The 17,329-nt window shown below is 47.3% G+C and overlaps 1 protein-coding gene across 1 annotated transcript in view; it reads right to left on the bottom strand.

Annotated features, from left to right (window-relative positions):
• The window catches only part of spega (striated muscle enriched protein kinase a), a 36,239-nt gene that overhangs the window by 4,496 nt on the left and 14,414 nt on the right, over nucleotides 1-17,329 (bottom strand). Inside the window, 28 exon segments of the mRNA XM_077016062.1 lie at nucleotides 52-2,329; nucleotides 2,419-2,487; nucleotides 2,587-2,629; nucleotides 2,749-2,898; nucleotides 3,024-3,050; nucleotides 3,175-3,347; nucleotides 3,889-3,966; nucleotides 4,043-4,100; nucleotides 4,213-4,413; nucleotides 4,520-4,625; nucleotides 4,998-5,166; nucleotides 5,267-5,379; nucleotides 6,728-6,900; nucleotides 6,986-7,109; nucleotides 7,495-7,701; nucleotides 8,150-8,254; nucleotides 8,335-8,454; nucleotides 8,679-8,908; nucleotides 8,998-9,187; nucleotides 9,411-9,569; nucleotides 10,141-10,401; nucleotides 10,546-10,724; nucleotides 10,920-11,008; nucleotides 11,141-11,286; nucleotides 13,221-13,406; nucleotides 14,028-14,172; nucleotides 15,791-15,964; nucleotides 15,966-17,073. Of these exon segments, the coding sequence (XP_076872177.1) occupies nucleotides 52-2,329; nucleotides 2,419-2,487; nucleotides 2,587-2,629; nucleotides 2,749-2,898; nucleotides 3,024-3,050; nucleotides 3,175-3,347; nucleotides 3,889-3,966; nucleotides 4,043-4,100; nucleotides 4,213-4,413; nucleotides 4,520-4,625; nucleotides 4,998-5,166; nucleotides 5,267-5,379; nucleotides 6,728-6,900; nucleotides 6,986-7,109; nucleotides 7,495-7,701; nucleotides 8,150-8,254; nucleotides 8,335-8,454; nucleotides 8,679-8,908; nucleotides 8,998-9,187; nucleotides 9,411-9,569; nucleotides 10,141-10,401; nucleotides 10,546-10,724; nucleotides 10,920-11,008; nucleotides 11,141-11,286; nucleotides 13,221-13,406; nucleotides 14,028-14,172; nucleotides 15,791-15,964; nucleotides 15,966-17,073 (7,061 nt within the window).

Genomic DNA, 17,329 nt, shown 5'->3' with positions numbered 1-17,329 from the left:
CTTATGCAAAGCAATATATCCATATTATATATTGCATAGTTTATTACATACTTTGCGATGATTTTGTCGACAGGGTGCTTGATGTGGAGTTGAGGGACTCTTCAGACGCAGCACAAGCAGTCTGTGAGGGTAACTGGTTCTCAGGAATATCCATCTTCTTTGAAGCGATGCTTTCGGACTGAGAGTGTCGGAGTCGTGAGAGCAGAGGTGTCCTCTTTCTCTCGTCTTTGGCTTCTTTTTCTACACCTCTCTCTTCAGAGTGACTTCGGTTTAATAAAGAGTCAGAAAACTTCTTCCGCATTTTTAGAATCGGTGAATCGCCGACTTTCTTGATGTCTTGTTTCTCCTCATTGTTTGGGGCCTCCGTGCTAATTTCTGGCTGGGGTTCCTTACTGTCTTTTCTTTCCTGTGATTTACTACGTATTCTGGTAGACATGCCCGAGACCTTAGACTCAAATTTGCGCCGAATTGCAAGCACTGGTGAGTCAGCCACCTTTATATCATGCCTTTGTAGATCTCTTTCACCGTCTTTGACACAAAGTTCAGTCCCTGTTGCTTTTTTATCCAAGGACTTACTACGCCCCAGAGACCAGGTCACTCTTCGTCTAGAAGCAGAAGACTCGTCTTTTGGCTTTTCCTCTTTTCTGTCATTTTTTTTCACACGTAAAGACAGCCTACCGATGACTCCAAGGCCGGGATCCTTGTCCACTTCACGAAGGTCTTGGAATGACTTTGACTTCTCCTGTAGTCCTCTTGACACAAACTCCAGTGGTGCACCAGTTGGGCCAGGTCGATAAACCTCTTCACCTGTCTTCCGTAGAAGAACGGGGGATTTGTCCTCCACTCTTGGTTTGGTTAATCGCTTCAGACCCCGTGTCAGAGATGATTCTCGTTTCTTAAACCTTGCTTCAAAGACTTCCTCTGAGTCGATGTCTTTGATATCAGTTCTGAGAGTTGGTGGGTGTGCAGACGTCATAGACATAGTCGCAAAGACTGCAGGGTGTTCTGTGCTGGTTTCTTCCTCTGAGATCTTTGAGGCTGGAATAGGTTTAACTGAAGCATCATGCTTCGCATTTGGCTGCACTGTGCTGGTTGAGGGTTTGTCATGTGACAAAATGCATGCAGGAAGTTGACAACCTTCATGTGTGTGTAAAGGAGAACTGTGCTCATCCTCGTTGCCCATTTTCATAATTTTGTGCTGTAACAAACAGGGAGCGAAGCCCTCCCTGTGGGCCATGCTCGGGGTTCCCTCCTCTCCTGGTATCTGTTGATCTCCCACATCTGGAGCAGATGTTGCTCTTTCTGAATGCTCTCTTGGAGGCCCAAGCTCAGCTTCCATCTTGGTTTCCTGTGGAACGGCAGATGCAGACGCCGCTGTCGGTGTCTTGCATCGCCCAGCCTCGGCTGAAGGGATCTCAAGAGGAGCTCCAGACCTTCTGCGGAGGGACGCAGGTTCAAGCTCTCCTTGGCAGAGCAGGGCACTCTTCCGGGAAGCCTTGGTCTTGGGCAGGATCTCCCCAGGACCGTCAGCAGGGGCGGTGTGAGCCGAGCCACCTAATCTGGCTCTGCGCAAGTTGCAGTCTAGTGAACTCCGCTTATTATCACACATACCCAGAGTCTCAAACAGAGGACCACGGAGACCACTCATCTTCTCATCCATGGAGCCTCCTCTGAGCAGTCTCTGCCTCAGGAGCTCCAGTTTGAGGGCATAGTCCTCTTGGGACAGCTTACCCAGGCCAGGACTACTGCTCCGTGGCGGTAAATCCATAGACACTGCTTTCTTCATGCTCTCCTGTCCTTCCTCCGAAGGCTTGAGGGAAGCCGCACCTTCCTCGGGGACAATGTGGAGAAGAAGGGCGCTGTCTGCAGAACTCCCTCTGCGCATCAATCGCCTTCTGGGCGTAGTCGACACAAGCTCTGCTTCCACACTCGACCCGCTCTCCAGGGCCAGCTCCGTTCGCTCCGTGCCGTCCGCGGTTTCGGCACGGTCCTTCGCGTCTTCTTCCCCACCAGACGGCTCGTGCCGCACGGCACCTGCGTTCTCCTGGAGGTCTCGGTGCAGCAGACCCTCGGATGAACCCTGAGCGACGGCTTCGTCCTCGTGGATCTCGGTGAGGGACATGCGGGAACCCGAGAACATCATTGTGAGGGGCATAGGCACGAACGGCAGCTCGTCGATGTCCTCGTCGGAGTCGGAGGAGGACGACGCAGCTGGAGAGCCCTCTTTAAGGCCTCGAGGCACGGCGAGAGAGACGTGACTGGATGAGTCATCGAGCAGCTCCGGGATGGATCTCATCGCCATTTTAGACTTGTAGCTGATGAGTGAACGCTGGGCCAGACACAGAGAGAATAACGAGGACATTAACGTAAGAATAACAAACTCTTATATTAAACAGCGGTGTAGAATTCCGGCTTTACCTGCCATTTACACCTGGCCAACGTGTGCTTGTGTAGCGATGTGTTGATGCTTGGCCCCTTGGTTAGAGCCTTCAAAGAGAAACATTACAATGAAGAACGGCAAAGCCACTTCTGATGAATCTAAATTTATCTACACAGGGTTACTAGATGTTCTTGCATACTGATTACCTTGAACCATGGATGGCGAAGACATTCTGTGGCATCAGGCCTCCTGGAAAATGACAAAAACATGCAGTTCATGTGACAAAAAAATATGTGCCAATGAATTTCATATATGAATTTAATATTTTACTGCATGCTGTATTTTGGGGTTCTGAAACAAACACTCACAATCTGTCTGTCATAAGAAGCTTAATGACGAATCCTTTTGCCTCTCTGCACTCTGCAAACATGCTCTCCTCAAAGGCCACGTTAGAGCTCCTGATGTTGAGAAGGGTGTCGCGGTCGTTTTCACCAGCAAACGGAGATACCCCTGTGAGGCTGCAGTGGACAAATATCAATCACTATAGCTATTATACTATTTTAAAATAAAATCTGACAATCACATGGATTCCATATGTCTGTAAAGGCAACCAACTACAGAATACAGATGAGATAACACCTACCACAAGTAAGTAATGACTCCAACTGGCCTAGGAGAGAAGTAAACAGATGTAGAGAGATGTGATAAGAAGCTGATAACCGCTGTCCTAAAGACCTGATGATAACAATGTGAAAACGATGTGATAACGATGCGATAATAGCAAAGCTTTGTACCAAATATCGGTTGCTTTGGAAATGGGCGTTTGGTTGACGATTTCAGGGGCGATGTATTCTGGAGTCCCATACGTGCAATACTGCACTTCATTTGCAGACAGTGTACGAGCGTTCCCGAAGTCACAGATCTTAATCTGGTCACTCCTCCGGTCTGACATAAGGATATTTTCAGGCTGGAATTCAAAAGCATCATACATGTGTGTGTGTATATATATATATATATATATATATATATATATATATATATATATATATATATATATATATATATATATATATATATATATATATATAATACAGAGAGAGAGAGAGAGAGAGAGAGAAAATGAGAGAGAGAGAGAGAGAGAGAGAGAGAGAGAGAGAGAGAGAGAGAGAGAGAGAGAGAGAGAGAGAGATTTTAAATTGCACTGAGGTACACAGAATTTACAGAGAAACTGGACGTTTTGGCCAGAGGTCCTTCATCAGTTTTGCAAGCACTCACACAGCTGATGAAGGACCCCTGTCTAAAAAAGTGCTTGCGAAGCGCTTGCACAGCTGATGAGGGACCGCTGTCCCCCCACTGTCCGAAACATCCTGTTTTTCATTTCAAATGTCTCTACAACTCTACAGTTTCCCAGATAGATAGATAGATAGATAGATAGATAGATAGATAGATAGATAGATAGATAGATAGATAGATAGATAGATTTTTTTACATTTTGAGAATCAGTTTACCTTTATATCCAAATGGATGATGTCATTCTGATGAAGGTAGGCAAGCCCCTCTAGAATCTGCCTTATACAGGACCGGATCTGCAGGACACCAACGCTGTTGTTCATCATCGTTCAAGTTACACCCATTCACTGAACACGGTTTAAGTGAACCAACCTCAGACTCCAAGATGTTGGTCTTCTTCACCAGTCTTTCCAAAAGCTCCTCACGGCATCTTCAAAGATACAGTAAAGGGAAATAAAGCAACTGCTGGTCTTCAGGAATGAGAAGAAGAAACGGGAAGAAATGAGAAGAAAGAGAGCAGTGCTGGCCCGGATGAAGGATACAGCTCGGTGATGAGGACCACCACGTTCTTCTTCTCAAACGCGTCGTGGAAGTAGAGGATCCTCTGGTGGTCTACCACAGACAGCAGCTCCATCTCTCTCAGGGCTGAGGTCTTTCCTCTGACACGCGTGGAGATAAACTTCGCAGCGTACTCCTGCTTCCCGTTTTTCTGGGTAACCCGTTTCACGTATGAAAACGCCCCCCTGCAGAAAGCCGACATTATTAAAAATAGCTCCTAGAAGCACCTTGTGTCTGGAGGGTTTTGAACCAACTCCTGCCAAACTCCCATAACTTCCTGGCCACACACACCTGCCTATTTCCTTGTGGATGTCATAGTAATCTGTGAGTCTGCGCATCCTTCTCAGAATAGCACCTTTGTCTTCGAGCTGCTCTTCCTCTTCCTCTTCCTCTTTTGCTGTAGTGGAGATCAGAAATGAAGCATGACACTTTAGTGTAAAAATATCATATTTAATGTGAAAAAGAAAAGCAGATTATACAAGAGTTTTTGAATTTCCATTTGTAACGACTAGATTAAACCGATCACTAATGATAACCTTTCAAAATAGAAGCACATGCCTCCTGGAACTGAATAATAATAATAATAATAATAATAATAATAATAATAATAATAATAATAATAATAATAATACGTTAACGCTTCCCATGTGACCATTAACATATTGTTGTATTCACTGCTGTGACAGTAGATGGTCTCATATTCTTTATCATAGCTTAAGAAAATCTTTACACATTGTATAATGTGTGTTCAGCGTGACGGATGTTTTACCAGTGTGGATGGTGAGCTCAGCCTTGCATGAGATTTCTCCGGCCGGGTTCTTAGCGACGCACGTGAACACCCCTGCATCTTCCGGCTGCACGCTGGGGATCACCAGGGAGCACTCTCGATCCTCTTGCACGAAGCTGAAATGACCGCTCTCCACGAGGGGCACGCTGTCCTGCAACACGTTGGAGGGTCAGGAGGCAACAAACGTTCACTACCAGGACGTGTGACAGAGAACGGTGTGTACCATCATCTGCGTGTGACAGTAGATGTACCTTGTACCACAGGATCTCAGGATCGGGTTTCGCATCCACAACAACAAGGAAGCGAGCGGTTTGACCGACACACACGTCCAAGTCCTCCATGATGGTCTCAAAGGCTGGAGGGGCTGAATGGCACAAAACAGCAACGTAACCATTTCCAGTGCAGTACCCTAGTGTGTCCACTAACCTCCACTACTGTCCACTACCATCTACTACTGTTCACTACCATCTACTACTGTCCACTAACATCTACTACTGTCCACTAACATCTACTACTGTCCACTACCATCTACTACTGTCCACTAACCTCTTCTACTGTCCAATAACATCTACCAGTGTCCACTACCATCTACTACTGTCCACTACCATCTACTACTGTCCACTAACATCTACTACTGTCCACTAACATCTACTACTGTCCACTACCATCTACTACTGTCCACTAACATCTACTACTGTCCACTAACATCTACCACTGTCCACTAACATCTACCACTGTCCACTACCATCTACCACTGTCCACTACCATCTACTACTGTCCACTACCATCTACTACTGTCCACTAACATCTACTACTGTCCACTACCATCTACCACTGTCCACTAACATCTACCACTGTCCACTACCATCTACCACTGTCCACTAACATCTACTACTGTCCACTAACATCTACTACTGTCCACTACCATCTACCACTGTCCACTACCATCTACTACTGTCCACTACCATCTACTACTGTCCACTACCATCTACCACTGTCCACTACCATCTACTACTGTCCACTACCATCTACCACTGTCCACTAACATCTACCACTGTCCACTAACATCTACTACTGTCCACTAACATCTACTACTGTCCACTACCATCTACCACTGTCCACTACCATCTACTACTGTCCACTACCATCTACTACTGTCCACTACCATCTACTACTGTCCACTACCATCTACCACTGTCCACTACCATCTACCACTGTCCACTACCATCTACTACTGTCCACTACCATCTACTACTGTCCACTACCATCTACCACTGTCCACTAACATCTACTACTGTCCACTACCATCTACCACTGTCCACTACCATCTACTACTGTCCACTAACATCTACTGTCCACTACCATCTACCACTGTCCACTACCATCTACTACTGTCCACTACCATCTACTACTGTCCACTACCATCTACCACTGTCCACTAACATCTACTACTGTCCACTACTCTCTCGTAATGTCCACTACCCTCCACTACTGTCCACTACCATCTACTACTGTCCACTAACATCTACTACTGTCCACTACCATCTACTACTGTCCACTAACATCTACTACTGTCCACTACCATCTACTACTGTCCACTAACATCTACTAATGTCCACTACCATCTACTACTGTCCACTAACATCTACTACTGTCCACTATCATCTACTACTGTCCACTGGATGTATTAAAAATAATCTATTCCCATTCACCTGCAATAGCCAGTAGGACAGTGCAAAGGTCACTGCCATATTGGTTATTAGCCATGCAGATCAGCTGGCCGAGGTCGGCTCCTTTCACCCTGGAGATCTTCAGGGAGTGCTGGTCATCATCCGGCATGAACATCTCATATGAACCAGGTTTGTTCACAAGTGCTGCACCTCTCCTGAAACCACAGAAGCTCAGAAGATACAGGCCTCCACTCCAGCTCACTTCAAATCAGCCTTCCCCGGTTTAACTGTGTCTCATACCTTTTCCAGGTGACTGATGCTTGAACGTGATTGAGGGTTATCGTTATGGTAACAGGCTGGTTCTCGACCACATGCACGGTGTTGGGCTTCTCCAAGATGACTGGTGCTTTCTTCAGATACTGTCCTGGAATCAGGAGAGTTGTTCCATGGGTTAACACAGGCACTGCCGTCTTGGTGACTTCAGCTTTCATTTCTAAAGACCATTTCTATAATAAGCTACAGAGGTGACTCATGCATAGAAGTGAAAATCTGGCAAGCACAAATCAGGGTCACGACAATATGAAAATGACACATCTAATGCTCATAGCAAAGCAAAATGAATCTCTTGAGAAACAATGCTTTTATCACCCCTGTTACCCCTGACATCTCTGTTACCCCATCACCCCATTACCAGTCACGCATTACCCCTGTCTCCCCTGTTATCCCCATTACCCTTGTCATCCATTACTCATCACTCCGTGTCACCACCATTACCCCTGTTACCCCATTACCCCTGTTACCCCTGTTACCCCTGTCGATGAGCATGAGTGTGTCGGTGGGTGGCGAGGGCTTGCTGAAGACCCGGCCAGTGCTGCTCAGGACCCTGAAGGCATATCGGACTCCTTTTGAGAGAGCAGTCACGGTGTAAGAGGTCTCGCTCAGACTGGACGCCACTGTCGTCCACTGGATGGAGCCCAACGCCTGTTGCTGAACTGTGTACATGAGGCAACTGGAATCTATTATAAGAAGGAACCCAAGGAGCCTGCATTACTGGGAGACCAGCACAACTTCACATTTACAATCCCATTAAAGATCCTGCTTTAGTTTAATTACATTAAAGCTAAAAATAACCAGTGCATGCTTCTCTGGTTTATTTCAGTGATTCTAAATTAGATCTAGTAGATACAGCTGGATTGCCTCTCATGACAAAGTTGTCAAAATTCAGTAGGAAAAACTGCAAGCAAAAACAGAACTTATGGTGGTGTGGGGAGGATAAACCTCACTAAACCACCGTAAACTCAGGAACAGTGGAAACATTACCGAGTCCAAGACCATAAATCAAACAGTAGTATATAAAGGTTATATTTAATTGCAGTTGTTTGATCTATACAGCCTTATAATATATGCAAGAACAAACTACACAGGAAGCACTCAAATGCAATAATAATAAAAACAGAAATGTACCAATAGAGGGATCAAGATTCTTTGGTTTTTTCCAGCATATAGTGATGGTCCTTCCTGTAATAGACTCAACCACCGGAGGTCCATCAGGGGGTTCAGGAACTATGTCTATTGAGAGAAAACGTCTACAGTAACTCCTCTAGGAATAACACTGAGCAAACGTAATGCCTCCAGGTGTGTCCTCTCACCTGTCACATACAGATGGGCATAGCAGGTGGCCTTCCCCACCTTATTAGAGATGACACTTTTATACACGCCACTGTGGGCACGACACGCCGAGCGAATGACCAGACTATGGACGTCCCTGTCTGCAGAAGGGAGATACCAAAGTGAGCATTGTAGTTAGTGTAGGGCTCATCTGCTGAAGACTAAAACTCTTAACAGATGAATGGACAAACATCTAACAGTGATGGACTACAGCCTACAGTGATGGACAAACATCTAGTGATTGACTCAACATAATGTAAATAAAGTTTGCCTTCACCGAGGTTGAACACATTAGCTGTGAGAAGAGGTCATGAGGTCGACTTACACTGTGTCATCTTCCTATCATCTGTGCTGTCGATCTTCTGGCCGTTGTGGTACCAGTTGATGGTTGGATACGGCAAGCCCGTCACCTTACACACCAGCACGGCCTCCCTCCCCTCAAGCACTTCCAGGTCGACGAGGGGCTTGAGGAAGTCCGGCATGGTCCTGCGCTCCAGGTCTCCCTCCAGAACCTCTGGCTCCTCAGGGATAGATGGCATCTTCTCCAACCTTGACCTGCAAGCGGGTTAGAAGGCACATGCCATCCAACGAGCTCATATGGGCGAGAGACGGCAAGACGTGGAGAGACGTAGCTGGGATCTTACGTTTGAGAGGAAACGGCGGCCCGAGGTTCCTGCACGTAGAGCTCCGCTGAGCTCTGAGCTTGCCCGTGAGCGTTCCGGGCCGTGACCGTGTAGAGCCCCTCGCTGTCCGGAGAAACGTGGGAGAGGTGCAGCGAGTGGCGTCCGCCCTCAGACACAATGCGAACGTTCTCACTCTCCACCATTGGCTGGTCTGATGAACGGAGAGACCAGACACTCGTGGACAGGAACGCTTCACCTAAAATGGGTCATGATGCTAACAAGCAGCTATAACTAAGAGAAGGTCCTCTTCATGAAGAGTTATGTCATCTTCAGTGCTAACTCCACATAAGCTAGCATAACTCTACGCATTAGCAGTTTTTAGGAGACTTAAAGCTTCACACATTGCTTTGTCCTCTGGTTAGTATTTTTCTCACCACAGTGGGTCCATGTAACTTCGGGAGGTGGTGTGCCACTGACTTTACAGACAAAACACGCAGATTGACCTTCCATAACCTCCAGGGCCTCCAGCTTCCTAGTGAAGAGGGGTTCCTTCGACGGAGTGACGGTGAGCTGGGCGCTGCTGAAGACCTCCGCTGAACAACACATCAAAGGGACACAACGCACATATTAAACACTCTGAACATCACACGTCAAAGGGACACACCGCACATACTAAACACTCTGAACATCACACGTCAAAGGGACACACCACACATACTAAACACTCTGAACATCACATTTGATAGAGACACACTTACAAACTAAACACTTGCATCTGTTTGCATACTGGGTTACATACCGGTTTTCACAAATGTTGGAATATTAATAATAATGATAATAATAATAATAATATTAATTTCCACTTAAATAGTGCCTTTCAAAGTACCCAAGGACGCTTTACAGAGAAATACAAAAAGAACAGAGACAAGAACAAAACACAAAAATAAAAACTATAGAAAGAAAAACAGAAATCCCATAGAACAGACCTAAGGTTGTGAGAAAATGTTGATTAAATAGATCAAGGGTTTTTACAGCCTTGAATGTGTTGAGAGATATTACTTACATATTATACATATTACATATTACATTAACGAAGTTTCAGCAAAACATGAAGCTATTAGCATGTACTCTGCTAAAACCCTTGAGGGTGTTTGGCCTGCCCACCTTTGGCAGTGCTGATTCTGCAGGTGTAGCAGCCTCTGTCTTCCTCATGCACCGAGCGCAGCTGCAGACAGCACCTCCGCCCATCAAAGTGCATCTTGCAGTCCAGCAGGCCAGCCTGGATGGTCTTGCCATTGGCCATCCAGTCCACGTCTGCGTCCGGCGGACCGCTCACGTGACACTCAAACAGGGCAGTCCTGCCAGCGCGGACCCGCAGGTCCTGGACGGGCCGGGTGAGGGTGAGCGATTCTGGAGACGGAAGATCTGAGAAAGAGAGGGGTTGCCATGGAGATCACAAACCTGGCAAAGTGGTGGGGATAGAGGATTCGAGTGCTGCTTTGACAGATCTTTCTCTCACTCTCTCTCTCTTTCCTTCTCTCACTGTATATCTGCATTTATTCTTCTCACCTTTCACCTCCAGTCGACATTCGGTCTGCTTGGTGCCGTACTCATTTATGATCTTGCACGTGTAAATTCCGGCATCGATTTTTCTAGCAGATTTGATTTTGAGCTCAGATCTCCTCCCATTGTCCAGTTCGTGGAGCTCGCGGTGGCCATCTGCTCCGAAATTCATTCTGTCCTTCTGCCTGAAAGAAGAGTTGCTGTAATTTATTAGATACAGAACGTCTCTCTGTCTCTATCTGTGGTAAATTAACCGTGCTACAACAGCAGTATAACCTATAATAAAAAAGAATGATGAAAAATACGAAATGAACCATTTCAATCAAAAAGGAAAGAAAGAAGACAAATAAAAAACGTGGCAATAAATGAAAGTCCCTCACCAGCAGATGACGGGCTTGGGCTGCCCGGCCACGCGCACACACATAGTGACGTCATCTCCCTCACACACTGCCTGGTCATCTAGTCCAACCTTTCCAGACAAATGAATGTTAATTTTCATACATACATCAACTGGCAAAAAAGTCACATTAATTATTTATGACAGGCATGAGCTTAGGAGGTGTGTAACCAGTCCAAGGGACGGACAGGTGAAGCACCTTACCTGAAACCTGGGGGGATCTTTAAAACGAGGAGCGTCCGTCCTGCTCAGCACCCCAAAGTCTATCCCTTCCTCTGCGTCGTCAGAGGTCACAGGAACAGAGGTCACAGGATCAGAGGTCACAGGATCACTCCGTGTCCTAACCGGCTCTGGGACAAACATTTCAAATACGTTATACAGCCTTTGCAGGGTTAGAACTGCCTGCAGGAATCTACAGTGTGTATTTCAAAACACCTGATGATCTTTTCTGATAGAAAAACAGACATATAGATAGACATACATAATAGACAGACAGACACAGACAGATAGACAGATAGACAGATAGATTATTACTAGATAGGCTGTTTATTCATCCCACCATGACACCATAACCGTAGCCTACACTTTTAACTTCCAGGATAAGGGTTGCCATGGCAGCGCAGAGGTTGGCAACCAAGGCAGGAGATTAGAGATGGTTGTGGGAGATGAAGAGAAACAGATGGAGGGGAGAGAGAGCTCCATGTGACCACAGCTGGAAACACAGCTGATTAAACCTCTGGCCCCTGACCCAATCAGAGCTTCCCCACTCACACGACACACCACTGAGCCAGAGCAGACTCGGTGTGAGTGGAAAATTCCAGAAATTCTTAATGTGAGAGTGATCAGACTGTAGTCTGCACAACAATACACTCATCATGCCTGACATTACCTGTCGGGGCCCCAAGGAGTTCTACAGATTTATTACTAATAAACTTTAAGTTTAAGAGTTTACTTCACAGTGTCAAACTACTGTATTACTACAGTGTTAAAACTGTATTGGGAAACAGATCAAAACATGTCTAGACTTTACAAATGTGCCTTCCTCTTCTTTCATAAAGAAGAGTAGAATTAGCAGTGAACGCTAGGAGTAGGTGTAGCGCACGCTAGGTGTAGCGCACGCTAGGTGTAGCGCACGCTAGGTGTAGCGCACGCTAGGAGTAGCGCACGCTAGGAGTAGCACACGCTTGATCATCACTGAGCATCTCTGAGCAGAAAGCAAAGGTGGGCAGCATGTCAGAAAAATCAGCCTGTCATGGTTTACTTCATAACCATAACCTGTTTGTGTTCACAGTCCATCTCTCTGTCTCTCTCACACTCTTTCTCTCTCCCACCCACCCCCCCCCTCTCTTTCTCATAATCTGTAATTTACAATGACACTTTTGTTCAGATTAAAGAATAATAAACTGCACCACCATGTCTAATGTGTCCCACATGTGGTGTCTGAAGTTTACAAAAAGCAATTTGCAGCCGACACTCCAAACATAACACAATATATGAAATGTGGCCTTAAAAAACACATTTAATCACTATACATCTCTGTCGCATTCTTTTCTTTCCTTTAGAAAGCTTCGTTCAAGCTGTGACCGATTTTCCTGGCTGTAGAGACACATTCATCTGTAGTAGGAAATGAAAACAGGCCTGCAATTTCTTGAAGGAACAAGAAATGCTATAAATACCCCGTGTACGCCGGCCCAACACAGCCCGGCCTAATAAGGCAACACAGGCCTGGCCTCCATATTTGCTCCACATTGCTGATGCACTTACAGGACTGGCTGCAGCTACTGATGATGGACCTGACACATTCAAGATAATCTCCTGCATCCAGGAAATGTATACACAGAATATGCAGAGGGGCGGTGGGGCAGATTCTGCTCTTCAGAAATGTGCTGATAGGCTACGTAAGCAGTTTGTTGCTCCTAGAGCGCTGATGGCGTTTATTGGACCCCTGAAAGCCTCAAATGTAATGTTCTCATCACTGTTCTTGTTATTTGGTGGAACACGTTTCGGACCAATGATTAAAATCCTCTTGAAGAAATCAGAAATGCCAAAAGAACACCAGTCTCAGGACTGAAAGCTCCCTTTTTAATCCATCACCAAAGGCAATTGGCAACAAGCTTAAATGAGGCTTCCAAAGGCCTGTCATTTTAGTTGTAATCTGAGTTGGTGTCGGGTATGAATAGTGTCCTTTTGAAAGGTGTCGTGAGGTGCAGCTAAGCCCTGACGTGTGGGCCTGCGCTCAGCTAGCAGCAATAAACGGCAGGCAGGTAATGGAAGCTGTGTTCACCTGACTGGATGAAGAGGGTGGCCCCGCACACCGCCACACGGCCTCCGTCTCCCACCGCGCTGACCGAGTAGCTGCCCGCGTCACTGGCCCTCATGGAGCTGATCCGGAGAGCGTGCCTGCCCCCCTCTGCTGTAACCGCATAGCCGCCGCCGTCCCTCAGCGTGGTCTCCCCCTTCCTCCACGTCACTGCCAAACGGCAGACGTGAGCTCAGAGCTGCGTGAGAAGCACGCAGCACGTCCCTCACCACCCAACCCACAGTTGCACGTCTCACCCAAACACCCAGTGTTACCCAAGCAGTCGAAGCAAAACAGCCGTATAACTTCCTGACAACCTTAAATCCTAAATAAACAAATATTTGAAAGAAACTGTCGATATTACAACCTTGTAGGGTGGCTTGACTGAAATGCAGTATCTACTAAAAGCCTCTACCTAAATCCTGGGCTGTGGTACCCAGACAGCAGTGCAGGGCCAGGCTGGCACACAGATCTATACTGCCGTGTACACACTGGTGATACCGAGCGTGGCCCACGTGGCACACGCTCCTGTTACAAACACCCTTAACCCTTTATGCTCACACTACTGTATTGACGGCAGTGCGGTGCGGCCCAGGGAGACAACGGGGGAAACAGGAGCAGTGTTTCCGTGGAAAGGGTTACCGTGGGAAGGGTTACCATTGGAAGGGTTACCGTGGGAAGGGTTACCGTGGGAAGGGTTACCTTGGGAAGGGTTACCATGGGAAAGGTTACCGTGGGAAGGGTTACCATGGGAAGGGTTACCATGGGAAGGGTTACCTTGGGAAGGGTTACCTTGGGAAGGGTTGCCCGCGATGACGCACTCCAGCGTCACCTCTGAGCCTGCCGCGGCCACCACATCCTCGAGAGGGAGGGTGAACGCCGGCCCCCCCCATTGGGACCTCTTCCGCAGACACACAGGGGTCAGTAGAGGAGACTTCTGGGAAAGACAGACACAGGTGGTGGTTGTTACTCAAGAACCCACTGACCATTGCAGCAATACACCAGCTACAGCCTCAAGGCAGGTAGTCGACTGTCTGGCCCCTGGAGCAGCAGAGGCCCTGCGTGGTAACTGCACTGTGTACATATATACTATGCATATGTCAGCAGTGGGCTGGTGCACCATTCTGCCTTTGTGTTTCAGTGCGATGGCTGTAAAGTTAAGTTTAGGCTGTCAGCTTTACTGTGAGAAACCTTATCCACACTGCGTGACCTCATCTCAAGTCTTAGCATATTAGGCACCAAAAGTAACCAAACAATTGGCTGACCAGATATATGTATAAATGTGTACGAAAATAATGGTCTGACCATGGTCTGATCTACTCCCTTTGTTTCATAGTCTGATCTACTCCCTCTGTCTCGTTGTCTGATCTACTTCCTCTGTCTCATAGGCTGATCTACTCCATCTCATTGTCTGATCTACTCCCTTGGTCTCATTGTCTGATCTACCTCCTGTGTCTCATTGTCTGATCTACTCCCTCTATTTCGTTGTCAGTCTCATCTGATCTACTCCCTCTGTCTCGTTGTCTAATCTACTGCCTCGGTCTCATTGTCTGATCTACTCCCTTGGTCTCATTGTCTGATCTACCTCCTGTGTCTCATTGTCTGATCTACTCCCTCTATTTCATAGTCTGATCTACTCCATCTTGTTGTCTGATCTACTCCCTCTGTCTTGTTGTCTGATCTACTTCCTCTGTCTCAGTCTGATCTACTCCATGTCCCATTTTCTGATCTACTCCCTCTGTCTTGTTGTCTGATCTACTGCCTCGGTCTCATTGTCTGATCTACTCAATCTGTCTTGTTGTCTGATCTACTGCCTCTGTCTCATAGTCTGATCTACTTCCTCTGCCTCAGTCTGATCTACTCCCTGTCTCATTGTCTGATCTACTCCCTCTGTCTCATTGTCTGATCTACTCCCTTGGTCTCGTTGTCTGATCTACTCCCTCAGTCTCGTTGTCTGATCTACTCCCTCAGTCTCGTTGTCTGATCTACTCCCTCAGTCTCGTTGTCTGATCTACTTCCTCAGTCTCGTTGTCTGATCTACTTCCTCTGTCTCATAGTCTGATCTACTTCCTCTGTCTCATAGTCTGATCTACTCCCTGTCTCATTGTCTGATCTACTCCCTCTGTCTCATTGTCTGATCTACTCCCTCTGTCTCATTGTCTGATCTACTCCCTCTGTCTCATTGTCTGATCTACTCCCTCGGTCTCGTTGTCTGATCTACTCCCTCAGTCTCGTTGTCTGATCTACTCCCTCAGTCTCGTTGTCTGATCTACTTCCTCAGTCTCGTTGTCTGATCTACTCCCTCAGTCTCGTTGTCTGATCTACTTCCTCAGTCTCGTTGTCTGATCTACTCCTGTATTTTAACATACTTGCATCCTGTGGTGTCCTTGCACAGAGAAGAGAGCAAAATTCCAAAACTGTCCTATCAGAATACATGATATTATGGACAGGTTCTACTAAATTTACAAGAGCACAGTGAGTGTGTATTTTTAGCTCAACCTTGAAACAACGAGGCCCAGTCACACTTCATATTTCATCTGAACTGGTTTCCTCACCTTGATGGCGAGCTGCTGCTGGCCACACACGTCTCCGTCCTGCTCTCTGCATCTCCTCTTGAGCTTTGGAGCTTTTTTGGCGATGATGTCCCACCAGGGGTTCGATGTCCCCCACAGACTCGTCTTCCACCAGAATGGTGGGGATGGTGAGCCCTGGTGGGCGTGCTGGGGACACCTTCTCAGCTCGTCCCTTTTGTGTCCTCGGGGACGCGGAAGATGAAGTCAAGACTCTTGGGGGTTTTGGAGGTGCTTGGACCCCTCCGTCCTCCAGTGAGGACAGCGCAGCTTTGGACACAGGACTCGAAGGCTTCGGCTCCTTCTGAGGCTGCTCTGCGTGTGGAGATGGCGATCTACTTTCCCGGGTCTTTCTTGCGGTCCTTGGTGAACGCTGTCCAGGGGCTGCAGAGACATGTCCCCCCACCTGCCTACCAGACTGTGACTCTTTCCCTAACTGAGGCTGCACTTGGGATGCTAAACTCACCCTGCATTCAGATTCAGGCACTTCAGAGATAAGTTCTCTTGCTGTTTGCAGTGACGGTTCCTTCACTGTCAGATCTCGAGATACTTCAGCACTGCTGCCCTTTTCCTCTGATGCATTTCTACACTTAGCAACGACCTCTGGTGGAATTGGCTCAATTTTACCTGCTGGCTGCTGGAGGGCAGAGCTGAGATTCTCTGTAGAGAATGCTTTCTTGATATTAGGTCTCCCAACAAGTTTCTTGATCCGCTGGAGTTCTTCCGAGAACTGGCATTGGAAACTCTGGACCTTCTGGGCGTAGCTGGGCCGATCCTCCAGTGAGGAGGCCCTCTGTTTAAACATGGCCCTCTTGAGGGCCACAGCACTCGTGGAGCAGTTGCTGGCCAGGCCCTCTCTCTTTCTCCCGTCTTCCACATCGCGGGAGGGTCTGTGGCCAATGCCGGAGGGCGCCGCCCTGCCGGTGGCCGATTTCGGCGCGTCGACGCTGTGCCTGCGCTGCTCAAACGCTCTTACCTTCTCAAAGATCTTGGAAGCGGTCCGAGGGAGGAGCCTGTGGGCCACCGGGCCCTGGGTAGCAGCACTCTGATGTTCGGCAGCTCCGCTGGGCTTGGCTTCTCCGAAGAGTTTTGCTTCCTCTTCCAGCTTTTTGCTGCCATTGTGGGCTGCTGTTGAATCCACAGCACTAACAAAGTGTGAGGCAGAAACGGAGCTCTGGGCATTGGGGGGAGGCTGAGTGTGGATAACTGGGGGTGCGTCCCGGGTTAAACAGCCCAACTGGCTCCTGGAATGGGGGCGATTGAGGGAAATGTAATGTTACAACAAAAAAAAGACAATATGGCAGAATAGATTACCACTCACTGTGGAGTGAATGAGATGAACTCAGAGATGGTCAATCTACAGCGATTTAACACAACAAACAAAGCCAAAATCATAAATATAATTTATGTAGAATATCACAACAGAAATCTGCGTGACGGCTGAGAGTGAGACTAAAACAGGAGCAGTCCCACACACATGCTGCAAAAGAACAATCACCACAGCGAGCGGAGTCAAAGGAAAGC

This window comes from Brachyhypopomus gauderio, chromosome 8, assembly GCF_052324685.1.
Source record: "Brachyhypopomus gauderio isolate BG-103 chromosome 8, BGAUD_0.2, whole genome shotgun sequence".
Lineage (NCBI taxonomy): Eukaryota > Metazoa > Chordata > Actinopteri > Gymnotiformes > Hypopomidae > Brachyhypopomus > Brachyhypopomus gauderio.
The sequence above is the reverse complement of the archived record's forward strand: the minus strand, read 5'-3'. Positions and strand labels throughout refer to the sequence as shown.